The 26,972-nt window shown below is 41.3% G+C and overlaps 1 protein-coding gene across 2 annotated transcripts in view; it reads right to left on the bottom strand.

The window, feature by feature from the left end:
• Positions 1-713: 713 nt before the first annotated feature.
• Positions 714-26,972, bottom strand: part of LOC136857456 (neural proliferation differentiation and control protein 1) — a 711,810-nt gene continuing 685,551 nt past the window's right edge. For both annotated transcript variants that reach the window (XM_067136126.2, XM_067136127.2), the window contains exons 6-7: positions 11,246-11,348; positions 714-930 (exon numbers count right to left, since the gene is read on the bottom strand). In XM_067136126.2, the coding sequence (XP_066992227.2) occupies positions 823-930; positions 11,246-11,348 (211 nt within the window). In that variant the 3' untranslated portion in view covers positions 714-822. The remainder of the gene's footprint in view (positions 931-11,245; positions 11,349-26,972) is intronic.

Raw genomic sequence — 26,972 nt, 5'->3', positions numbered from 1 at the left:
GTTCCTAATGGCGTGCCCTCCATGCAATTCGGAGGGGTTACTTTATGACGGGGTTGCTAAAGGCAGCCAATTTGAGAGGATTTAGTCTAGACTGCTACATCCCCTATGAATGCTGGACAACCATTGTGCCCTGTCATACCGATCTCATTATCCCTTTGGCTCGTTCATTTCTAACTCTTATTGCAGTGTTTACTCTTTCTATGGCTGGCGGTCGTGTGTACCGTGACGCGACCAAATGTGTGACTGAAGTGTAACCATAACAATCGTGCCGACGGTCCACGTTACCTAGCAACCGTGCAGGGTATGTCTTACGGCTGGCGGTCATGTGAAATTATCAGCCGTTGATGGATGGCCATGACCGAAGGGCATATTTATGATCATTTGATTTTCGCAAAGAGAAAAGTGTTTTTTCACCCCGAAGTTTCTGGAATTATGACCTTAAGAATGAGCCATCTCGCGAAATGTTTTGTTCCTTACGGAATTATATATAATTTCTGCCTGCAGGAGGGATATTTGCTATATGTAGTTGCTGAAAAGTCTATGAAATAGCCATGTCTCGATTTAAACGTATTTTACCTTCGGAACTTGTATTTGTGGCGAGTAAAAGAACAAAGAACTTCTATTCTAAAGTGACCCACACTAGAGTTCGTGTTTTGTCCGCCAGATGGCGCATACATCCATCATTTTCTCTTTCTTTATTTTAAAAATAAAAATTCTATTCTAATATTCATTTAATTAAAAATATTATATATATTATCTCTTATTACATAATTATAAATAATGAGGGAGGAGAAATAAATACAGATAAACCTAACACACAAGTTATGGCTTGCTGCGGTCTTGGTTCGCCGGATCCTTAGGCGCGGGTGCAGGCGTAGCGGGGGTGGGGTCATCCTGGAACAGTGGATTCTTCACCTCCATCTCGCCGGTCTGGAACAATAACACGTCACTCAGTTAAACTCTTACACTGGGGGCAGTAACTTTTCAAGCATTCATGTAGGTGGAATAATACTAGCTGAAACTCGTCAATGGGGTAAGGATTTCCTTATATACAATCCTTGTACTTTATTTTTTTAAATTTTCTTTACATCGCACCGACACATATGGGTCATAGAGCAACGATGGGGAAGAAAATGGCTAGAAGTGGCAAAAAGGGACCGTGGTACAACCCCAGCATTTGCCTGGTGTGAAAACGGGAAACCACGGAAAACCATCTTCAGGGCTGCCGACAGTTGGGTTCGAACCCACTATCTCCCAAACCATTCCGCACCTTGCTCAGTGCATTCCTTGTACAATTACTTTTTGGACTATTGCAAGTTTACAATATCGCTGTCTTGACATTGCAACATTTAACTGGCCATGGCTGAAATAGAGACCTTCACGTACCTTGACGTTTGTTGATCGTGGTGAAAAATGCCAAGCTAGTTGGAAATTGATTCCTCTTGAAAGAAAATGGAAGTGTTATATCGGATGTTGTTAATTCCCTATCCAGATTTATCTCCTCTTATCATTTCCAAATCTAAACAATTTTCGTACATAGGCCTACTTCCCAGAATTGGGCGCTAATCTGGTTCCATTTAGGAGCCGTTGGGAAACGTTCAGATTTCTAAGGAGCATAGCTATGGCTCCAAGTTTTAGAATAAGAACTTGTGGAGACAAACCATTAATTCCAAGGAATTCAAGAATTATGTAGGGAAATGAAGTAACTAGGTTCATCTTCAGTAGTAGTCTGTTGACGCTAATGTATGGTTTTGAACTAACGGTTATAAATCCAATGATTTTAAAATTAATTAAGATTGGTAACTTTCGAGAAAATGATGACATACTTCGCAGAAGTAAACGTTTTGCAATAATTTCAATCACGATATCACGCGCTAAAATTCTGGCTGATAGTTCAGTAACATTGGATCCATCACTCTCTAGAGAGGGGTAGACGCTGTTATCGATTTCTTAAAAAAAATCAGCTTTTTTGTGGTTTTGCTCGCATATTTTATGTAAGCGGCGTATTTTGAAGAAGAGTCAAACAGGAAAGTATTTCAGAAAAGTATTTCAAACAATTATAAATAAATAATTATTCGGCGATAAACATGTGGCAAAATCAGCCAAATCCTTTATGAAATCTCCCTCAAGAATAATAATTTTCCCGCCATAAGGAATGGAATGTCGTTACCTACGATATATTTTAGAAGACGACTCGCACACATTGAGCCGTGTTAATGGATTTGGGGATTTAATTTTAATCCAGACACCGAACTTTCATTTAAATCTAGAAACTTTTCGGATGAAATAAGCACTGTTCAACGCCTGGGCAGCAAACCAGCGGCTATTCCTGTCCACGAAGTACAGCCGACTAGGAATATGTCTGAATGCGCATGCGTGCCTATTCTCTTCCACCTCCCTTATCGTGTCACCTGCTCAGTTCAGGCTGTCTTCAAGTTCTGGCGAGCGCACTCACCAATCAGAATGCTACATTTTCCTTTAATAATTTAATAATATATGGAACGAACTTTTTTATGCTTGTAAAGACACTCTGTAAATCCACAGTCAATCGTTTCAGCCGATCACAAAAATCAGCCTAGTGTTTTACATATATAAATGTGCCCTTGTGTTCTCCGATGAACTAGTGGCAGTATATGCGTATATAAAACCCTTCAGTGTAATCTCCTGGGACATGTTGGCAGATGTGTGGAAGGCGCAGCATGCCGGGAGCTCCATATCCGGTGAATAGGGAGGATGCTCCTGGACCTTCCACCTTCACCATTCCAAGAATTCCTACAGGAATGGCTGAGGCCTTGTATATATTATTGCTGAAGATGACACTAACTGCACAAAGATCACCTGAATTTGAACCTCCTGATTTCCAATGGTCATGACGGTTTGGCTGGTTTCAAAGTTGACATTTGGAGTAATGATGTAACAGTTCGTAACTCATGTCTCTTTGTTCCTTACTGTTTCAGTTCAGGATTATATCGCTCTATGTTATATATATTTTTGAGGTGGGGGGGGGACAGTGTTCCTACATCACAATAACCATGGCAACCACTGTACATCTCTGTATATTAGGACATATCCATGGTCATATGCGTTTCCGTGTAGAGGAGAAATTTGCTTCATTTTTAAAAGTAGGACACGTACGAAGATAAAGTTGGAATGCAAGTGGGTTTTAGATTTTAGGTTCAGTCTATAAACTCTGGGAAAGGGACTAGTAAGTTTTGCTTTGAACTTTTGTTTCCCTATGGGTGGGGACGCTAGAATGCATTCATGCCCGTCGTAAAAGGCGAATAAGAGGGAAACCCATGCGTCTTCGTGTCGGGAACATGGGTTTTCTTCCCCTAGCTGAGTCTGTCATTATTTCAAGTTACTTGGCCTTCATTTTTGCTATCCGACCTCGCGAGGTCAAATCTTATTCCCTTCCGACTGCGAATGTTTTAGATTTACGAGACCTTGAGGTTTTATTTCATTATTCATCATATGGCTTTTAGTGCCGGGAGTGTTATGTTCACCTCTGCCTGTCATAAGAGGCTGCAGGGGTCCTTAACTCGGTGAGCGCGGGTCTTCGATCTCAGTCTGACATTGCTTCTACGTACTTGTGCCAGGCTCCTATCCGACCTCCTGTGGTCAATCTTGTTCTTTTTCGACCCCGACTGTATTAAGTGTCGAGGCCCGCGAAGTATATTTTCACGCCTTTCGTGGCCTTAGACTTTATTTAGCCGATACCTGCATTCTTCGAATGCCGAAGTGGGGGGAGCAATTTGCTGGCCTAGTGGAGGTGGAAGATCCTGAAGTATCCATCTGATTCATCGGATATGAGTCCCTGTGACGTCGATATGTTCCTCAAACTAAAGGAATCACTCCGAGGGAAACTTTCTATTTGATGCCGATGGATGCCGGATCATTAAATAATGAGGTCGAGAGAGGGTGAAATTCCTGATGATAACAGGACGCACGCACTTTGCGGATACTTTCAGTTTTGAAAGTGCCGGACGTCTTTCATTTTTCTTCTGTAATGCCAAGGGAGGATGGTGGCGTGTAGTCCTAATGTTAAAAGAAGCTCTCTGACAGCTAGTGCAGGAGGGAGAGGCTACGGTAGTGCGGACAACAGGCTCTTCTCCATGGCGACCGCACGTGTCCATGGCACCCATACCCCTACCCCGTTCTTTTCAACCGGGCAGGCAATAAACAGACCCTCCCCTCAAAACACTACAGTTGTGATCACTCTCTCAGGAGCTCCATGCTGACACCAGCCTGAGGGTGAATGGGGAGAGGAAGTTGTTGGCCCAGTGGCGGTGGAAGCACCTGGCGTAAAGTGTTTTTATCGACAACACGCCCAACTTCAAGCATTAGGGGGCTCAACAAAGGTGGCACTGCACCGGGAATCAATCAATCAATCAATCAATCAATCAATCAATCAATCAATCAATCAATCAATCAATCAATCAATCAATCAATCAATCAATCAATCAATCAATCAATCAATCAATCAATCAATCACCACTGATCTCCACTTAGGGCAGTAGTCCAGTGGCAGGTTCCCTGTCTGTTGGTAGCCTAGTCTTTTCATAATTTAAAGAATGTGGAAATGTATTAACATTTCCCTTGGTAAATTATCCTAATCCCTAAATCCTCTTCCTATAAACCAATATTTGCCCTGGTTTGTCCTCTTGAATTTTAACTTTATCTTCATATTGTGATCTTTCCTACTTTTAAAAACTCCACTCAAAGTTATTCGTTTCTTGAAACGCCGTACCTTCTTTATCAAAGAACAGTAGAATAGGTTTATTTAATCTGGCAAGATTAAGAGGAAATCATAGTGAAATTTCATGGATTCAAGAAAAATATCGAAATTGAGTTTAGAACACTAAAAAATACTCAGATGTGTGCTCTATCCAAAATGCTTTTATTTTTTAAATGCCGCTATTTAATTGTTCCATGCTCTATGTCCCAGGAAAATGAGCTCAGGTGAAAGCAAGGAGCTGAGGAAAAGAAGAAGGTGATGAAAATATCACTGGAAGAGAGAAGAATGGCACACTTATTGTTCAGAGCAATTCTAAAGTGAGTGAAGTTGCATACATTTTTGCTTTGCATTTTATGGCTTAGCTAATGCTAATGCTAATAAATGAAAGTAAAAATATCATATTAAAATATTTTATACGTACAATACTGAAAGTTGCAATATTACTATATCACAGGAGATATACCTCAGGAAAAATGGTTAAAATTCATTCAAATATTGAAATTTCACTACAGTGTCCCCTAAGGTCATTAAGTCCTCTCCTCTCTTCCGTCTAACGATAAAGTACAATAATCACATGTGTACGATTAAAATAGTAACAGGAGTCTAGCTAGCATTCACGAAATATTAACTTAGCTTATTTATATTATCCTTAATGATAACTGTACCGGGTGGTACACCCCCACGCCGCTAATTCAAACTTTGCGCCAGTCGAAACTCCTCTACTGGAGGAAGTCTGAACTTGTGTTAATTATCAAGTTTCTCAGAAGAAGTCACTACTTGTAAATTTTGAAGTTCTGAACTGTGTCAGTTTCGATTCATTTTTGTTTTCCCTGTAGTAAGAAGTGTGGACATTCTCTTCTAGATGGCACTACTGAAGGAATACAATCATACACCCTAGTGCGAAGTGAAAGAACTGTGTTTTTTGGAGAAATTTTGAATTCATAAGTTCGTTCTTTGTTAAATTTCTTTCAGTTATTGTTTAAGTTGGCCATATTAACCCTTCCCTTCTGCCAGTTTTGAAACTGTCCAATCATAATTTTCTGTAATTAATTTTCCACCAATAATGTGTTTCTTCTTCATCTTGTGTAGGGGTTTTCGTGGGTAGCCAATAAAATTCTTGTGGGAGGGTGTTCTCATTCCTGAAACGCCTCGAACTTTCCACGAGGGTATATAAACTGCTGATTTTCGGGTCTCCGAGCCACTTCAGTAACATCTATCAGTGTGTAAAGTACGTAGCAGGGGGCGGGTAGCGCCTATTTCTTCGGGCAGCAGTTGAACCACCAGGTAATGGCTGTTTAATAACTTCTTTTCTTGCTAGCTCAGCAGTTTAACTCTAGGGGCAGGTCCGAAGCCTTTCTACCGTGTAACTTTTCCCCTAAAATGTAAAGACACTTAGTATCTATTCTATCTTTTAAACTACATATTGGGATAGAGAGTGCTTAACCCTCTCGAGCTCCCACTCATATGGCGTTGAGGTGAACTTATTTTCTCAACTGTTTCTTCCTTAATGTAATGTAAATTGTCTTCTTCTATAAGTCACCTCTCTAGTATGGGATTAGCCCTTGCAGTAACGGCCTAGTACCAAGTAGGTTTTATATAAAGTGTATTAGGAGTGCAAGAACGCCTCCTCTCAAGTTGGTATTTTAGAGGCCATGTAATTGACCTGTTTCTTTACTTAATAGGCCTCAGTAGGTTGGGTATTTTTTCCCCTGTTTTCATGTCCTTGGAGGACAACTTAAAAGTGGAGTTTGGTGTGGCCTATGATAGGCTTAAATTTTGAGAGCGAGTTGCCCTTTCTTGAAAATTGAGTTGCTGTATGCCTCGAGGAGGCTTTACTGTGTAAAGAGGAGCAAGTGCTCCTAGGCATGATTGGGGTTTTCTGCCCCTTGGTTGAACCTTGAATATAAGTAAAGTTGGGCTCATTGCTCAAGAATTATGTGTCTGGCTCTCGGAGCCCAAATCCTGTAATTACTGTAATTGTACATTTTCGAATTGTGTTTCGGCTACTGAGTACCTGTTCTACTTGTTATTTCTTAATCTTGAAAAGAAAATATAACCTTGTTAAATTTTATCTTAACTTTAATTTCGTATTTTGAGACCTGTTCACCCCCGCACCGTCTTTCAACTCTGCTAATCCACCAAACCACGGTAACAATAACAGTAGGTTATAAACAGTGCATAGCTTAAGAAAAGATTGGTCTGCAATTAGAATATCATATGAAAAACAAGCTTTTCAGTTTGTTGAAGATTTGTGCAAAATGTTTAACACTATAACATATTATACAGTATGTCATAACAATTTAAATATCTTGGTGATACAATTCAGGAAAATTCACTCGAAACAAAAATCAAATAAACAATACAGTCATTAAACCAGAATATCTTTATGGATCTGAAACGCTAATTTTGAATAAGAAAGCAGACACTGAAAACATTGAGAAAAAGGAACGCAAAATCATAAGAAAAATTCTAGGCCAAAAACTCACAGATGGACAATACTGATTCAGAGAAAGACAGGAAATCAAACAATGCACGAATATTCACAGTGACATTAGAAAACGCAGGCCAAGATTCTATGGACATACCAGGTGTATTCATAAGTTTTTGCCGTTTTTTTTGTGGTGAACAAAACACGTAATTTTCAAGGGAATCCTTTTTTTGTTTATTTAAAATATTGGGCATCGGCTTCTACACACTTCGCCATCTTTCAGGTAAGTTATGAATACCATGCCAGAAAAACTGCCTTTCATTTGCGGCAAACCATTCATCGAGCCATTTTACAACTTATTCGAAACTGCTGAAGTGCTGTTCTGCAAGCGCGTGCCCCATTGATGCGAAGAGGTGCTAGATGGCGCCAGGTCAGGGCAGTACGGCGGGTGCGGGAGGATGTCCCATCTTAGCGATTTCATGGTGTCTTTCACTGGTTTTGCTGAGTGAGACGGCGCGTTGTCGTGTAGCAAAATCACTTTGCCATGTCTTTTGGCCCATTCCGATCTATTTCGATCAATGCGTGATTTAAATTAATCATTTGTTGTCCATAGCGATGTGCATTAACGGTTTCACCGGGCTTCATGAGTCTTTGCGATTTTGGGGTCTACCAGAGCCTGCACTCTCTTTCACATTGAAATCACTACGTTTAAATAGTCGAAAACACGCCTCACATGTTCTTATCGATGGAGCATATTCACCATATGTTTCTACCAGCAAACGATGACGTTCCACAGCCTTTTTCTTTTGATTAATTAAGAAAAGCAATGCGTCCCGCAAATGTTCTTTTTCAGGCACAAACGTAGACATGATCACTGAACGATACAACACAGACGCTAGTGTGTGTTTGTAGGTTAACGTCAGACGAACAAACGCTGCTTACTGTTCACTGGCGCCATCTCTTAGTGAAACTGAAGAAGACTTACGCATACACCTGGTATTAAGAAAATGCACCCAGACAGACTTACAAAACAAATAGCCGAATTCTATGGAAAGAGGACGTTAAGCCAAAAGAAAAACCATGAAAAGGATTGCAGAAATCAAAAATCGATTTGAAACACGCAGGAATTAAACCAGCAGATGTACAAAACTGAATAATCTTCAGATGAAAAATTCACAAATGGCAAGTTGACCAAGAGGAAAGATCAAAAAAAAAGGAGACTGAAACAACGTGGTCTGAAGACAGGAGGGAGACCACAATAAAAGAAATATTAGCACAAAGGAAGGCAAAATCTCGCCTCTAAGTACTTCGCGTAGTCCTGAAGGGCGTATTCACCAATAATAAAATAACTTATGAATAAACTGAGCCTGTACGGAAATGAATGGCTTCCTTCTCAACAAACAAACGAGAACTAGAAGGTGAGGCCTCTCTGTCAGAGAGTGTTTATGAGGATGGTATAAGGCGCTGTTCAAGTTCGCTGTAGGCAGGCGAAACAAAGTGTGGTATGTTCGCCATTGTGTGAAGCAAGATAGGAGGGGGAGCGGTCCATTATCGTCCCATCACGAGTGACGTCACCTCGCTGGAGCCTCGCTACTCGTCGTGCAGCCAACCTGACGGGAGAATGCAGGCGCACATTGTTCGGACCCTGCTGCAGTTATAGTTGGGGACAAAACATGATGGCCTCACTTTCTAGAAGCGAGCTGGAAGCCAGTAATCAATCACACCCTGCACCCTGCTGAGTTAACGAGTTCTAAGTGATCCTTGTTTGTTTTGGAGAGGCTGCCAAACCACTTTCTTCCTCACTCTCTGCAAGTATTTATCCTTTCTTCGTGTAGAGTGCAGTAGTCGATTTGGCAACTCTGGCTGCAGTAGAGGTAGTAAATCCTATAAGTCGCTAATAGACACCGAGCTGCCGCTGGAAAGTAGTGGTGTGAGGCGAGGTCGTCATGATTTGTCCCCAACTATACCGCCGATGGCCGCTACGTCACCGGAGGCCTTGAGGGGTGTAGAAATGACGAGAAACCGCGAACCAAAAGTCTTCCATATCTAGAGACTTCCATGGGCTTCTAGTGCCTGATGTACCTCGAAGGGCCGCCCAGGTGTATAAGTCAGGTGAGACCTGGGATTTGATGCTTCAGTTATTGTTGTTGTGGGTTCAGTTTGAGTTGAGTGGCGACAGTGTGAGTGAGAACTGACAGTCTGTGTTGCGCATGTCCGTCGTCGTCTGTGGTCCAGCCACTGTGTGCTGTAGCAGTGTGGAAGAGGATACTGGGTAGCGGCAGGGGACAGGGAACGGGCAGCGTACGTCATCCTGAACTGCGAGACTGACGCGTGCAGAGGACTGTGACAACGACAGCGAGAATAACTGAACTGAGTTAGAATGTGTCAGTTGTGAAAGTGGCAGTGTGATATGTGTTAGTCTGTAAGTGATAGTGTGAATGAACCGGGAGAATGAGAGAGATCGCCAACTGTGTAATTGTGTGATCTGTACTGTGACGTGTAAGTGGTGGTCCTGGTACGCCTGTGTGTGTTAATGTGTAGATTACGTAGTTACACTTTATAACTTTAACGGTACCAATTTCTGTATTCATTTGTCTACACCGCCATCGCGTTACAAAGTTCCTTACAAACCAACGCGTAACAATAGTTATAGCAATGTAGGGCATGTGTATAGGCCCTAGGGACTACAGATGTTTTTATCGAGTTGTAATTTTTCATTAACGGTAAACGCCACCTCGTTTTATTATTGCGTTTCTCTGAATGTTGCCATGCGATGTTCCTTATGTTGATCCGCACCAACGACAGCTTCATTAGACTCAAGCCACACAAGTGAGAGAGCCCTGTGGTATCCAGTAAAACCTGAGAATGCTTGTCAACTCCGCGTGGAGTGCTGCGCTGGGTTGCCATATCTTGTCATATAGTTATTGCATATTTTACAGGATATAAATAAGGATACTAAGGACCTTACAACATGAAACTCAATTGATCCAACTATAAAATAAATATTAAGTAAACAAATGAAGACTTCACTAAAGAATGAAAACTGACAACTTTGCTTCCCATCCCACTCAGCTGTTTGTGGTGCCAGTGTTGAACTACTGCACCACAATAGTTGAAATGAGGTACAATAGTGACACATAAGAATCTGTAATCTGTACAAAAATCAGTCTGCAGTGATAAGAATCGAGGGCTTTGAAAAAGGAGCAGCAGTCCTGGAAGGAGTGAGGCAAGGTTGAAGTTTGTCTCCCTCATTTTCAAAATGTATATAAAACAGGTGGTAAAGAAAATCACAGAGGAATTTGGAAATACATAATAATCACAATTCAAGGAGAGGAAATCAAAACTCTGAGATTTGCTGATGATATTGTTATTTTACTTGGGTCTGCAAGAGATCTGGAGAAATTCCGGAATGGTATGGACATAGTCTTTAGAGAAGGAGTACAAGATGAAAATAAACAAATTCAAAACAAAAGTAACGGAGTGCAGTTGTACAAAGTCAGGTGATGCAGGGAATATTAGATTAGGAAATGAGGTATTCAAGGAAGTAGATTAATATTCTTATTTGGGTAGTAAAATAACTAATGATGGCAGAAGTAAGGAGGACAAAAATGCAGACTAACACAAGTAAGGAAGGCCTTTCTTAAGAAAAGAAATTTGTTCCTTTCGAACATTCGATATGGGAATTAGAAATATGTTTTTGAAGACTTTCGTCTGGACGATAACTAGCTAAGAAAGACAGAGAATAGAAGCTTTTGAAATGTGATGTTACAGAAAAATGCTGAAGGTGAGATGGGCAGATGGAATGACGAATGAAGAGATGCTGACTTGGATTGGCGAGAGGAGATCGATTTGGCTAACTTTGACGAGAAGAGGTAGAACGGTAGGACATCTTAAGACGCCCAGGACTTTTACAGCTGGTTTTTGAGGGAAGTGTAGGCGGTAACAACGGTAGGTATGAACATGACAAGCAGATTAGAGCAGATGTAGGATGTAGTAGTTACATTGAAATGAAAAGGTTAGCACAGGATACGGTGGCATGGATGACTCAAACAACACAGCAATGAATAACGTAGCCGACTCACCGGCGCCAGTCCTGGACACTCGTACACCGTGTAGTCTCCTTCCTCGTTCTCTTCGTCACTCTCAGCCTCGGACAAGGAACCGTTCCTCTCCCCAGGCAACCGGCTGCAACAGAAACAACACTTTCACACACGGAATGTTCTTGGTGACGTAAGAGTAAAGAAGTACTAGGTACAACATTTCTCTTATGTGAGAAAGGAAAACGTCAGAAAAATCATCTTCAGGCGACGGCCAATAATTGCAACTGTGCTGTTGTCTGGGCCAAGTCAAGCTGTGATTCCTTCTATTATGATAGTATCACTATGTTGATGATGAAGAACTGATAATTTAGATGTTTAACAATAGTTACAATGAATATGAACATCAAGAACAAAGTTCATTATTGTCTCATGAGACCTAGCTCATTGGCTCACCAACGTGGTGTTTGGACATCACACATGGAGATAAAATGCCATATAGAGAATACAAAGTACACTTTATTTATTTGTTTACTGAGTCACATTAATGCACGCGACATGTTTCATCCTGAAGTGCAGGGCATATTTAGCCGTAGCCTGGCTAGAGATATATATCAACAAATATAAGAAAGAAAGACAGGAAAACATGCAATAAATACAACAAAATTATATTTGTCCACTAAAAACAGGTCAGATTGAAAAGTTTATTTTACGTTTGAGAAAGTTCTTCCAAAATCTTGTAGTTTGAACAGAGTAAAAACTTATTGCATAGCACTTTTTGCAATAATAATTGTTGATACTAAAATCCAGGCGAAGTTTTAACTATATGGGAGAGAGGGGACGTTTTTCTATACGACGCAAGATCTCGCCGCATTTGGCATCATTTTGCTGACCGTTTTTCCAAGCCTTGCTTTTGAGAGGTTTCGATCCCACCATGCAAGCTAACAGGACCTGAACCACACAGGGAATTTCCTTGATTTATGACGTCATCAAATCATCATCATCCACTACTGGTCTGTATTCGCTGAGGCGCCATTTTTCCTATGATTTGTCTACCTGCTCTTTATTTCGAAGAAGTTGTTAATGTATCCAGTATCTCCCTTGGTGAATTATTTCAATCCCTAATCCATCTTCCTACAAACGAATATTTATCCTAATTTGTCCTCTTTATCTTTCCTACTTTTAAAATATCTGTATGTATGTTGGGTATTCAGCTCGAAGCTTGGTTTGACTCTCCACAGGTCCACCAACAGGTGTCATAGATAGCCCAGGTGTCACTGAAGAGACATACTACGGAAATGAGAAATGCGGTAGTTTCCCGTAGCTTTCCTCACCGAGCCACATGTTGCTATTATATATCAGTCTTCCAAGCTCGCAACAAGCGACACTATGAGCTACATTTTCACACCATTCGTAGCAGGGACTGGCTGCATAAGGAATGGTATTACTAGCATCACTCATACATCAAGGTCAAGGATAAAAATGAGGCAGATCATAGTGCATCTCGCCAGCAAAGGCATTTCAAAATCTCTATTTAAGCTTATTTGCCATCTCTCCACTGACAGGTCTCCCTAGGACCGCAACGCCCTGCCGTTTTTACAGACCGCCGGCTAACATAACCTAAATATTATGTGCTGTTTACGCGATACGTATGTAAGTCACTGGATGCTCCAAATTAAAGTCTAAATACTGTAGAGCTGTTTATTTAAACGATAAATCATTATTGTCAGAAAAATTCCGTCAATTACATCAAAGTTTATGCTTAGCTTGACTATCACGTAGTGTCGTACGCGAGCGGTATTCCGCATGGCACTCCACAGCCCCGCTGTTACGTGCTTATGAACGAGCAGTACAAAGTACTTTAATATGTCTTGTTCGTGATAATAACACTATAAAATACTTCAATAATATTTATCTATCTGATATTATTGTTAATATCCTAAGGGGAATAAATTGAAGTTTTTGATATTCATCCTCACCCGGTTACTCATTCCTGTCACTCAGCTGACGAACATTTCTGGGGAGAACACTGGTATGACTACCGAATGCTTGAAAACTGTTTCGGAAACTCCGAAGAGGTCATGCCGTTTTTGTTCACCTTAAAGCCTTTTGGGGATCATTGTAAGTATCTAGGTGTTAATATAAGGAAACATCTTCTTTTTTCTTTTTGCTATTTGTTTTACGTCGCACCGACACAGATAGGTCTTACGGCGACGATGGGACAGGAAAGGGCTAGGAGTGGAAAGGAAGCGGCCGTGGCCTGAATTAAGGTACAGCCCCAGCATTTGCCTGGTGTGAAAATGGGAAACCACGGAAAACCATTTTCAGGACTGCCGACAGTGGGGTTCGAACCTACTATCTCCCGAATACTGGATACTGGCCGCACTTAAGCGACTGCAGCTATCGAGCTCGGTGAAACATCTTCATTGAGGTAATCACATAAATGGGATTGTAAATAAAGGGTACCGATCTCTGCACATGGTTATGAGGGTGTTTAGGGGTTGTAGTAAGGATGTAAAGGAGAGGGCATATAAGTCTCTGGTAAGACCCCAACTAGAGTATGGTTCCAGTGTACGGGACCCTCACCAGGATTACCTGATTCAATAACTGGAAAAAATCCAAAGAAAAGAAGCTCGATTTGTTCTGGGTGATTTCCGACGAAAGAGTAGCGTTACAAAAATGTTGCAAAGTTTGAGCTGGGAAGACTTGGGAGAAAGAAGACGAGCTGCTCGACTAAGTGGTATGTTCCGAGCTGTCAGCGGAGATATGGCGTTGAATGACATTAGTAGACGAATAAGTTTGAGTGGCGTCTTTAAAAGTAGGAAACATCACAATATGAAGATAAAGTTGGAATTCAAGAGGACAAATTAGGGCAAATATTCATTCATAGGAAGGGGAGTTAGGGATTGGAATAACTTACCAAGGGAGATGTTCAATGAATTTCCAAGGCTAGGAAAACGACGTATAGGGAATCTGTCACCTGCCCTAAATGCAGATCACTATTGCTTGCTTGCTTGCTTGCTTGCTTGATTGATTAATTGATTGATTGATTGATTGATTTGATTGATTGATAGCTGCCAGTGAAGTGAGTGCTGCTTATTGGTTGTCCTTTTTCACTCAAGCAGTTAGGACTTTGGTAATGGACAGCCGTGCACACTTCCGCGGTCATAAAGCAGTGTTTAATACAACTTCAGAGTGAGACTATGTCTATGTATACAGAGTGCTTCAAAACACGCGGCATATTTCAGGTTTGGATTCGTCACATGCAGACAAAGAAAAATTGTGTACCAACATGGGTTGGGAAATGCGTACTTCCATGGCCTCCACGATCCCCTGATCTGAATCCGTTGGACTTCTTTGTGTGGGGTTACGCACATTCTTTGGCGTACGCGACTAATGTGGAGGATGACGCAGAATTGTAAGGCCCCTTCACGTACAACACCGGGTATATTTGAGCATGTTCGTAACACCATGCAACGATCAGCACAAGCGTGCAGTACGGTAATGACCGGAGTACATCAGTAGCCTACATGCACGATAGTCCACAACGCTTGACGCTCTGATATCATTGAAGGTCCGCATTTCCGGATCCAGTTTTATATACCGGTACAATTTTTCCTTCTCTATATGGGATGAATCCAAACCTGAAATTATTCAGTCGCTGAATTGCGGCCAGTATCCAGTATTCGGAAGATAGTGGTTCTAACCTGAAGATAGTTTTCCGTGGTTCACCATTTTCACACAAGACAGATGTACCTTAATTAAGACCACAGCTGCTTTCTTACCACTCCTAGCCTTTCCCTGTCCTATCGCCGCATTAAGACCTATCTGTGTCGGTGGAACGAGCAAATTGTAAAAATAGCCTATATATATGCCGTGTGTTTATGGAACACCCTTCATATAACACGTTTCGCTCATCTAAGTGCGCATTTTAAACACAGCTAGAATAAAGAATAGTTTGGTATTAGAATACTGACAATTATCAACTTAGAGTAAATAGTAATGTAATATTAATAAAACAATAACTTGCGAGTTTAATCTATTGGTCGGAGACGCTCGGGAGAACTGAAAGTGCCATTAAAAGAGAGTGAATAATGGAATAATGCCGAGTAATATCATACGTTAAATGAAAAAATTGAATTCACATGCGTGAATGTAGCTACACACTACGTAGTTATTAAAACTGATAAAGATCTTCATTTGTAAGTTAAAATTTTAGGCACAGTGAAGAAAGAATGACGGCATAAGTTCCTCGCAGACCGAGCAAGTTGGCGCCGCGGTTAGAGTCGTGTAGCTCTGAGCTCGGGGGATGGTGGCTTCGAATCCCACCGTGAGCAGCACTCAAGGTGGTTTTTCCGTGGTTTTGTATCTACATTCTGATGATAATTAAAATGAATTCAGATAACATATTGAATTTGAGGAACATCCAGTACCACGATCGACTACACAACAATTCATAAACATTGATGTCAACGCACTAGTTTTGCTCTTAGGTAATATGTAGCAATGGGAGTTTTGCCTATTTTATTCCTGTGTACGGTAAGGCAGGCTTTTAAGATATAAATCTGTTTTAGGACACTTTTAGCAAGAATTTGTTGCTTTTATTGCGACTGCAATTGTCTTTTTCATTGGTTCGTGTCTATTTAGAGTGTGTCTATTTAATGTCTTTCGGCAGTCGTTCAAAACAGCGAGTTTTCTTCGAATGCATTCTATTGTAGCTGGCATAATCGACAAATTTATTTTTTGTTTCTCAATTTTGTTTACGATAAGGAAATTTCTCGGACGTCTCCAGAAATTCTGCTTGGGGAATTCACTTCAGAGCAAACAAAGAACAATTTGATCTCGAAGCCTCCTAAGAGCATTTGGGAGAACCAGTCAACGTCGAACCATCTTGTACACAATCATATACTGTACCTATCTTCCTCTCGCTGCAAGTTACTGGACGCTTTGACTTGAAATCGCGCCGTGATCTACTTTAAAGAAGTGTGTTCGGCAATGCCTAAAGAGAAATCTTCCAAGTCCTACGGGCTAAAGCAGTGGATCACTGGAGATCCCAACTTCACTACCGATCGAAGGGAAGTCTTCTGCCATGTAAGGAGACAAGTTCATTTGTCCTTTATTTTTGTTCAGGTCTACGATCGCATTTCGTTGTAACATTCTTGGCTCATTAATGTATGTACTGGGGCAAGTTGTTTTGTTGCACGCTATATAATTCAGGCCATGGACAACGAGGATGCTGTCTGTATAAGAAATGCCAAGAAAACCATGTCCTGGATGAGATTCGGCGTTCTTGAATGAAACTTCACCAAGCTGTCGGGAGCCATCCCAGACTTGGAAAGGAGTGGCATGCTTGCCTCTTGCCAAGTCCGTTAGGATTCTGAAACAAGTTAGGGGAAGGTAGCCGCTATTAGGGAAAAGTTTGATAGGGTCCCACTATGAAATCCAGAGTGCAAAGAGATAGTAAACGTGTCCAATGTTGAACGAGATGAGGTAGATGAAGTAGATGAACTTCCTTCATTGAACCGTTTTCCCATCACATCGTGTGATTTTGACAGACGCTTCTCACAATACAGAAACATTCTTCAGGAAAAGAGAACGCGATTATTACCTGAAAATGTTAAAACTTTGCTCTCATAGTCATTGATTGCAATATGAAATTATACTAAATGCCTATTTTGGCCGTTTGGTGCCTATTTTAACTGCCTTTAGTGACTATAAATGCTGACCCTGGTATTATGTGTCATAAAATATCTAAGAGAGAGGTCCGCACCCACGCGAGACCACAGTATAGTTGCGAATGTCATACTTCGTACACAACAGTGTGCAGACTGAACGTGTTAAGCTGAACTGAAAATGTTTACACTTAATGTGAAAAGGCTGGGTCGTTGTTGAATTCGAGAGCGAACTTATCGAACTTCAGATCGATGTTAAAATCACTACCAAGTTCGATACGGAACGAAACACGGTACAATATAGCAAATAATAATATTCTGATTCCTCCGGTTAGTTCATAACGGGGATGTCGCTACATAGAAACAGAGTGTTATGAACTAAGGGAACAACTAGAGATCCTCCCACTTCTCAACTGGACCGTAATGAACATGAGAAGTGGAAGGTTCTACTTCAACAGTTTTGAAACTTTCCTGCCGTTATTGACCACTGCCGGTAGAGCACAAATGTAAGGTACAAACTGCTGCGCTGTGTACAGGTCAATGCAACAAAGAAATAAACAAACCACTTTTCCCTTTGCGAAAATCAAATGATCGTATGTCTCCCGGTCTTGGCCATCCATCAACGGCTGCTAATTTCAGACCAGCTACAAGACATTGTCTGCACGGTTGCTAGGTAACAATACTTTACATCACTGCCTGCACGGTTGCTATGGTTATACTTCCGTCACACATTTTGTCGCGTCAAGTTACTCAAATTTTTGGATGACTCCCAGCGCGTAGACGACGAGGGAGCGAGTGCATATCCACAATTATACGCTTTTCCGTCTAGTGGAGAAAATGTACGAGTGTCTGTAGAGGAGTGTAGAGTATTTTTCGCGAAGTAAAGATGGAATGAAACAAAAATATATTTCCACATTAATGTACCTTAGTTCTAATGAGTAACAGACTGTTGGGTTGTTGACGACCGTGCAAGTACTACTCCTCGTGGTGGAAGTGGCTGGATCGTTGTTTAAAACGAGGGAGAATTCGATGAGAGAAACTTCAGATCGATGTTTCAATCACCACCTAGTTCGATACTCGTTCTTATAGCAACGTATAGACGACGCTAGTGACCTAGCATACAACTGGTTTGCCAAGGTCGTAGTAGTGTCAGGAAACTGTTGACGCTAATTCCAGAGGTCTCCCCACACATCACCAACAAGTGTCATCCTTCAAATATCTTGGGACTTATTCAGGATGGGGCAAGCCAAAAATTTGTTCACCAGTAGCCCTTTGCTGGAGAGGCTCTCCAAATGTACTTGTAAGAGGAATGATTTGAACATCCTGAGCAGTAAAGGAAGAGTCCTCAAATTGTTAAATAAGACAAAAGAGCTTCTAACAACCATAAAGGAACGAAAGCTCAGGTACATTGGTGTGAACGATATGAACTTCAAGTCATCATCGAGGAAAAATTGAAGGAAACCGATCTCTGGGGGTGACGGGGAAATTCCTGGCTTAAAGACCTGCACCATTGGTTTGGACGAACTTGTATTGAAGTCTTTAGAGCCGCTGTTTTACGAGTTACCAAAATCAATTCGATCGCCAACCTTCGTGTGGAGACGACGTCCTAAGAAGAAGATGACGACGACTCGTAGACGGACCCCACCCCGAAAACATATCCATGTTTAAGTCCCAATAGACATTCATCGGAAAACGAACCTCTTTGAGGTACTAATCAATCAGATTCTAAGGTATTTTGCGCTGCAGATTGTGTTTGTTACCCTACATGCTCGCACGCCAATTTCATCGTTAGAAAAACCTACCGGGCGAGTTGGCCGTGCGCTTATGGACGCGCAGCTATGAGCTAGCATCCGTGAGATAGTGCGTTTCAACCCCACTGTCAGCAGCCCTGAAGATGGCTTTGCGTGGTTTTCTATTTTCACACCAGGCAAATGCTGGGGCTGTACCTTAATTAAGGCCACGTCCACTTCCTTCCCACTCTTAGCCGTTTCATACACCATTCTCGCCTTAGACCTATCTGTAAAGCAGATTCTAGAAAGGAAACGAGAAAGACAGGTCGAATACCTTGACAATCACAACAAATACAAGGTGCTGTTTAGAATGGAAGCGTCACACATTCTTTAACTAACCTAGTGCCAGAACAAGTGTGAACAGTTAACGTTTTCTGGTGCGAGCAACCAGTTACATCTGCCAGGAAGACAAGCTAATTTGAATAGCCGTCATCTTTGAGATGTACAAACATGCCTCCCAAATTTCGCTTGTCTGGTACATACCCTTCTTGGTAATGGGATTCATTTTCCGCCAGTGTCCATACAGAGATGACGAAAAGTTAAACATTCTATTTCCTTCTTACTATGGACACGACCGATACAGAAATATCCCTCTTTTTTAATTTTGAGTAAAGTACAGACAAAATTCTTATTATAGAAGATAAAACCGCGTACACTGTGCTCACTGCTACTGATGACACTGCGTGACTTCCATGGGCATCCTGCGCGTCCGGGTGCGAGATGATGGTAATGAGGTAGGGGGAGGGTGAAGCAGAGTGCCGGCACGTAGCCTACACCAAGGGGCCTGTTCAAGTTTCCACGTCCTCATCTGATAGACGAACTGCCATCAACAGAGGTCTGGAGGCTTTTGGCACGGAATCCACTGATCAGAATGTTCACACCACCAACTGTTCTACCCTGTCTCCCAATATTCTGATGCTGACATTTTTCCACCAACGGGACTCGAACCACATAACCACGATGTCAAAGCATAAGCACTGCACATGGACAGCATGCTCTCTGCGGTGTATCGTATGTAATACCAAAACACACCCTACTTTTTATTCTCTATATAAATAAAATAAATCTGTATTGCAATGTTTTTCCAGCACACAGAACTTTCCGTGCGAAAATAATAATTGACAAGTTAGTGAGGACTGTGCAATGTGTCCGATATTTTCTTAATATTATAATGTAAAACATAAACCGCGTGCTTCAGCTCAGTAAGATGGGTGGCCTATAGCAACCGGTACTTCAGCCCAAACCCTCGGCAACCTGTTTGCTTGATCTGTGCAGCGGCACGCTCTACTACAAAGAAGAAACTGAAGGAACGAAGAAATGAGCTGTGCCTGGGTTTCGGTTTCATGATAGCTATTGTCTAGTCATACTTCAGAACAAAAAGTAGAGGCGCGCGGCTGTGAGCTTGCATCCGGGAGATAGTAGGTTCGAATCCCACTATCGGCAGCCCTGAAAATGGTTTTCCGTGGTTTCCCATTTTCACACCAGGCAAATGCTGGGGCTGTACCTTAATTAAGGCCACGGCCGCTTCCTTCCAACTCCTAGGCCTTTCCCATCCCATCGTCGCCATAAGACCTATCTGTGTCGGTGCGACGTAAAGCCCCTAGCAAAAAAAGAACAAAAAGTCGATGTACAATGTGTGTGTGTGTGATATACAAATAGGTTTTCCCAAGCTCACTTTCAGGCAAATGCTGGGACTATTCCTATTCGTAGTCCAGGGCGGATACCTTCTACTTAGTCCTTATCTGTACCGGAATCGTTCCGGAAATGCACGGAATGAAAGAAAAACGTACACGTGGTAAGACATGGACGACGTAAGTCAAGTATTGTAGGCTTATCACAGGGTCCTAGACGCCATTTCCAGGTTCATCCATTTTCCATCAATGGGACTCTAGTAGCGCGGAACTCGCTCCCAATAACCCTTTTCGTTCGATATTGGTTGCTGCGGACTGTTTGGAATTCTGACAAGCCACTCTCTCCCCTTTACATTATTTTGAAGCCATTTACTGTCAGCATGTCACGGTGCTTTCGAAAAGAAAAGATTTTTCTCACTTTCTCGTACCACAATTTCCTTGAATACTGTCTATTTTTGCCACGCATTTGTAGAAGTAACTCAGACGAATCAGATTACGGACGTGATACCACACAGAAGCTACACTACATGTTAGCTGTACGGCACGATGACTTCAATATGACGGCGCTATTCCATCACCTGATGACGACGTATTCTCGTTGCTGGGTGCACTTGTCCTTCCTCTTTCACTGCCGTAACACGTGTTGTCTAGATAGTGTGACGGTATCCACCAGTTTAATGTAAGGCAAGTTAGCCTGGTTCCAACTGCGAGTGACGTCACCGAGTTAGGGCCCACCCGCTCGTCGCTGCAGCAACCACTCAGAAACGAGCCAAACTCCGTGATCTCGATGCAGGCGCCCTTGACAGCACGAGAGAAGACTAGAAGGGGAGCCCAGAGCTTTCTGATTCCAGAGGTTTCTGCAGACTTCTCCCTTCAAGAAGTATCTTGAAAGACCAGCCTTCTTATTTAAGACAGGCCGTGTGAGCTTCAATGGTTCGATTCTGTCAGAAGTGGAGCATTGTATCAGTCAATGGACTTTGGAAACTGAGTACTGGCTGTTAGTGCTGTGTATGTATGTGTTCTTGGCGAGTGCGGGACAGTACAGCTCAGTGACTAAGGGCAGTGAACGAAGACCGCTGTGAGTGTACGGACAATGTTACAACGGAAAAACTGGAAGACCGTTTTGGGCGCGCGCAAGGTGTGAACTGTGCGATTGTGATAAGTGTACTGTGAACTGCCCTAGGGTCTAAGTGACAGCTGTAGGAGAACATGTATTGTGGTTGTTCAGTTATAAGTAATAGGGTGGTTGAGCAGTGACAGTTTAAAACTGATGTAGTTGTGTGCCTGTGTAGTCACATAAGCACTTTATAAGCTAGTTAATAAATCCGATAATTAACACTGCTAGTTGTGTGTTCATTTACCAACCCGCCAGCCCAACAACGATTTTGAAACTACAGACGTATTTTACTTCAGAAACGTAACTGAACAGTACCATTTCATTACCGTGCAGTACCTTCTTATTTACAAAATATCTACCCTCCTGTTACCTCAACGCTTTCTTGCAACCTCGACAGCATCACTTGCTGCCCTAATCCTTCCCTGTTACGAATGTTCTATCGTCAGCAAAGTCAGAACATCAACAAATACTCTTCCTCAGTCCTTATCCTCCATATAGCGAGTCGTAGAAACACTACACCATTCGCCTTTAGTGAAAGTAGACTGTCTCGCTGCACAAGTAAAGCACATCTCGAGTTCGGACTGAAAAAGTGGACTTCTCTAAAGCGCCTGTCACTTCAGGCCACCCAACTTACTGAGAAAGTGCACGTCTATCAGTTTCGGTTTCCTTTGGAAAATTGCGCAAGTTGTATCCATTAAAAAATATGATAATAATAATACTAATATTCTTACGTCCCGATAACCAATTTTACAGTTTCCAGAGACGTGAAGATGCCAGAATTTAATAATAAATATAATAATTGTATCACTTCATTTATACAGCCTTCTTCGGAGCTATCGACGACCTCGTCATAACGTCAACAACAGCTAGTTAGTGGCTGCAACAACACACATTTTACGCTTTTCATCTCTTAATTTATATATATATATATATTTATACTTTTCTTCATTTTTAAAATTTGTGTTTCTCTTCGCTCTATTGCACATCTCTCTCTCTCTGTTTTTGACTTGAATAAGTCTTGGACCTGGGGGTAATCTGAAAATTTGTGTAATGAAATAGATTCACAATGAAGTATTTATTTATTTTCCACCTAGTCGATACAATGATTGCTTAAGGCAATTTTTCATTATCACCATCATCATCTGTTTACCCTCCAGGTTCGGGTTTTCCCTCGGACTTCACATCACATCCTGCTCGGTTGCTAGGTAACATCACACACATACATATTTATGATCACTCCATTTTCCGAAAGGTAAATTTGACACAATTTTAAAATGTTTTTTTTGTTCAGTTTAGTAAATTATTCATTGTGTTGTTACCATGTTCGTTGTTCCTGAAATGGTACGCGGCTTAACATGTAGCATAAACCAAGTAAATGCATACATCTGAGCAGTGTGCGTGTCAGTTTCGACGTTCTGCTTTACTCCGGCAGAGGGCACAGTAAATCGGATCTCTGTTGTATGTTGTGAGGTAAACACTAAATGTGTACGACATGGAGAAGTGTCCGGTCTTGGGATGCGGAGTGGGCGCCCTAACGCACGTGCACAGGGGGAGCTTTCAGTTTCCATAGGAAGTGGATGGCAGGAGATTGTATAAGAATGTCGTCTAAAAAGTGAAAGATACAGAAAGACAAATAATAGAGACAGAATGCAACAGCAAGAGAACACTAATAGAAGTGAAAATATTGCTATAAGGACGCAAATGTTGACAAAAAGGGAAATGAGAGGAATAATTTGGTGGTTGATAGGAGTTTACAAAAGCAACGCTTTAAGAGATAAAATAACGAACATAAATGTATTTTATGTAATTCATATGTGAAAGTGGCACACATGATTAAGGACTGTAAAGAAACGATAAATATAAGAGAGAAATATATAGGCCTAGATGGGAAAGATTTGGATAAAATTCTAAACGAACAGGAACTTTACACACTTGCTAAGCTATTAAACGCAGAATGGAGGAAACCTGGAATAACGGTAAAATTATTTAATATTATTAGAAGTATTTGAGAAAGGAAATGTAAAGAAATCAGAGAAAATTACATGTAATTAAGGACGAGGTATCCTGGACGGTATAACTTAGTTAAAATGCAGGAAATACGTCATAACCATAAGATTGTATACTATCAAAGATATACCTAAATACCCATTAAATAATATGTTTGTAGTAGTAAATTATAATTGAATTATGTATCATGACAGTTTGTTAGTTGAAATAAGTATGTTACAGTTTGAAAATGAACAAAACCAGTGACGATGATCGGACGGTCACTCCCCCCCATGTTGGTGGTCATCCGTCACCGGGGTGAGGTCCTGTTCGTTGTCTTCATGCATTCATGTATGGGATGTATAATATGTATGGGGTATGCAACATATACTAACATTATTTAACATTTAAGGAATTGGAATATTTTTGGATGTTTTTTTTTTGTTTGTAGTACGTTAAAATGTAACTCCATGTAATATTTTAGATTACAATAAAGGAATACGGCCGCCTCTGTGGTGTAGTGGTTAGCGTGATTAGCTGCCACCCCCGGAGGTCCGGGTTCGATTCCCGGCACTGCCACGAAATTTGAAAAGTAGTACGAGGGCTGGAACGGGGTCCACTCAGGCTCGGGAGGTCAACTGAGTAGAGGTGGGTTCGATTCGCACCTCAGCCATCCTCGAAGTGGTTTTCCGTGGTTTGCCACTTCACCTCCAGGCGAATGCCGGGATGGTACCTAACTTAAGGCCACGGCTGCTTCCTTCCCTCATCCTTGCCTATCCCTTCCAATCTTCCCATCCCCCTACAAGGCCCCCGTTCACCATAGCAGGTGAGGCCGCCTGGGCGAGGTACTGGTCATACTCCCCAGTTGTATCCCCCGACCAAGAGTCTGAAGCTCCAGGACAGTGCCCTTGAGGCGGTAGAGGTGGGATCCCTCGCTGAGTCCGAGGGAAAAGCCGAACCTGGAGGGTAAACAGATGATGATGATGATGATGATGATAAAGGAATACGCTCTCCTAAGCTTGTGGTCATCCATGAATGGGAGAGAAGTGTATTAATTAATTAATTAATTCATTCATTCATTCATGAGAAGTGCGGTACAGACTGATTGCGAAGTTTTTAAAACGACTCCATGTTGAAGATAACTACTCAATGGAAGCATGAGATAAGTCATAAAACACAAGGGCTGGAGACTGTCTGGTGACGTATGCTGCGGATTGCCGCAGTGAAAGTTGGCAGCGTTCAATGCGTACTCCAAGTCATGCCAACTTATCTCTATAGAGCAGGATCGATACAATCTCAACTCTGCTCCTTATGTCCTGTGATGTGAGTTAAGAATATAGAGTATATTTTCACTCGGAATGTGTAAATATGTGCAATATATACGCGAACGGTGCTATACCGGCTAATGGATACAGTATCTAGCCAGGGTGCTGTTGATGATTCATCGCCAATGTGATCAGTATTCGCAGCCATGAGTTCCAACTCATTTTTGACCACTGACCGGGGCAGAAAATGTGCACGCCTGGAGTTTGAGACGTTTCCGACGAGACTTTTGAATCTGGAAACAAGTCACTGTTTTCTCGAATGCTTTATTTATTTAGTTATCTATTTGGCTTCTTTCAAGTGGCGAAGTTAGAGGGTCTGGTCCTCGTTTACACTTAACCGCATTTACAACACTTTTCTGAAAATACATTAAATTATTTACTAGAGTTGCATAATTCTAAGAGGCACACTCTCACATGAATAAAGCAATTAAAATAGTATACTGTATATTGACGAATATGACGTAACATTCAGTCTATCGATATTCACACACTCAACTCTACAATGTAGCTTTCTGATCTCGGCAAGAGCTATTGTAGTTAATGACACCGACACTGACAGGTAAGGAATTCCTAAGTCTGAAACCGGTTGCAGTACAATAATTCGTATACGTAGATGAATGCTGATAAGCAATATCAAGGGTAGAGTCAGCGGCAGCGTTACAGTAAGGAAATTGAAATTTAGACGAAATGTACTGCGGCGAGTTACTTACCATAGCTATAAATTGTCCATATTATGCAAACTACACTATTCTTTAACATACTGAATCCTACTGGAGGCAGTATTTCCAAATAAAGGTAACCACTAAGAATTTTTTTAAAGTCAATTCGTATTTATTTATTGACATGACAATTGATCACTGCCATGCCATTTATATCTTAATGTAGTTCTCATCAGGCACTTGTAAATAAGATACTCCAACGTGTCTTGAAGTCATACTTGGCCAGGCGAAAACCCTGCAGTTTGAGTGTACTGCAGGCCTGGGGACGCACGTTCATTTTAAATAGCGTTCGGAACGAATCCCTCCTCAAAATAGTTACGAATGATCACTTTTTCATATTCTTGTGGAAAAGAAATTAGCGGCATGTGTAATAGTCCATCGTTACCAACTGAGAAGATAAATAAGTACTTGTATTCATAGCCAGGTAACAGAACACGTAAGTAAATTAATAGATAGACGTTGTTGAAACAAACACTATGCTAACTGTATGAACGCCTGTGGATGGGGGTGCAAATGAAGAATACACCCACGGTATCCCCTGCCTGTTGTAACAGGCGACTACAATTTTAAATTCATATTCATCCATTCATTCTTCATCATCCAGTTTTGGATTCTCGTCAGTGGGTGAACTTTGGAATTTTGAATTGTCATTATATTTCGTGTCATTTCGTACAATTAGGGGCCGATGACCTATATGTTAGGCCCCTTTAAACAACAAGCATCATCATCATCATCATCATCATCATCATCACTAACTGTATGTACTGTGCTTTTATAAATCTCTTTCGATTGCGGTTTTAAGAATTCCTTGCAAATTTCGGTGCCTATCAAAGCAGTTACGGCAGGTCTCGAATATCGTCATACAATTAAAGAGGTCTTGCCGTGTTCCTCCCCTCGGAAACAGTCATAATTTCCACACGGGATTAAATGTTGTTCTCCAAGATATTTTAGTTCCGCCAAGAAAATAATCAGTGGAAGTTCTTGTAAATTACAAGTCGTGACCTATTGCTCAGTGATTCTCTAAATAAAAAAGCCAAGTTAATTATTAATAATTTACTCTATGTAAAACGTTCTATGGAAAAAAAGTTAACCAGAAGCTGAAAATTACTGAATAATCACTTCGTTTGTGAACAACTGCATTTTTTACTAGGCACAGAAATCTCTGATCCGCCTCTTCTTCCTTGCATTGTTCAACCTCTATTAAACTACTGCTCTCCGATTTGGATAACGGCCTTCTTCATTATTAACCAATGCAACATTAGCTGAGCTGAGTTTCCTTCATGCAATTTTAAAGGATATTTTCGCTCGGAATAGCTTATTTCACAACTTCCTCCCTCGCTTCTCAACATTTCTCACACTCAGGACGTACAACGATCCTTTCACATCCGTTTCTCAAACTTCTTTAACAACAAGATACACGAGCTTTTCATATCATCAAGTAAAGAGCAAAGTGGCATTATAGCGTGTAATGAATAAACAACCGTTTTGCCCATTATAAAACCTGTTGCCCCACCTGTACTTCTAACAGATTA

This window comes from Anabrus simplex, chromosome 1 (assembly GCF_040414725.1).
Source record: "Anabrus simplex isolate iqAnaSimp1 chromosome 1, ASM4041472v1, whole genome shotgun sequence".
NCBI lineage: Eukaryota > Metazoa > Arthropoda > Insecta > Orthoptera > Tettigoniidae > Anabrus > Anabrus simplex.
Note: the sequence above shows the minus strand (reverse complement) of the source record. Positions and strands in the feature narration are given on the sequence as shown.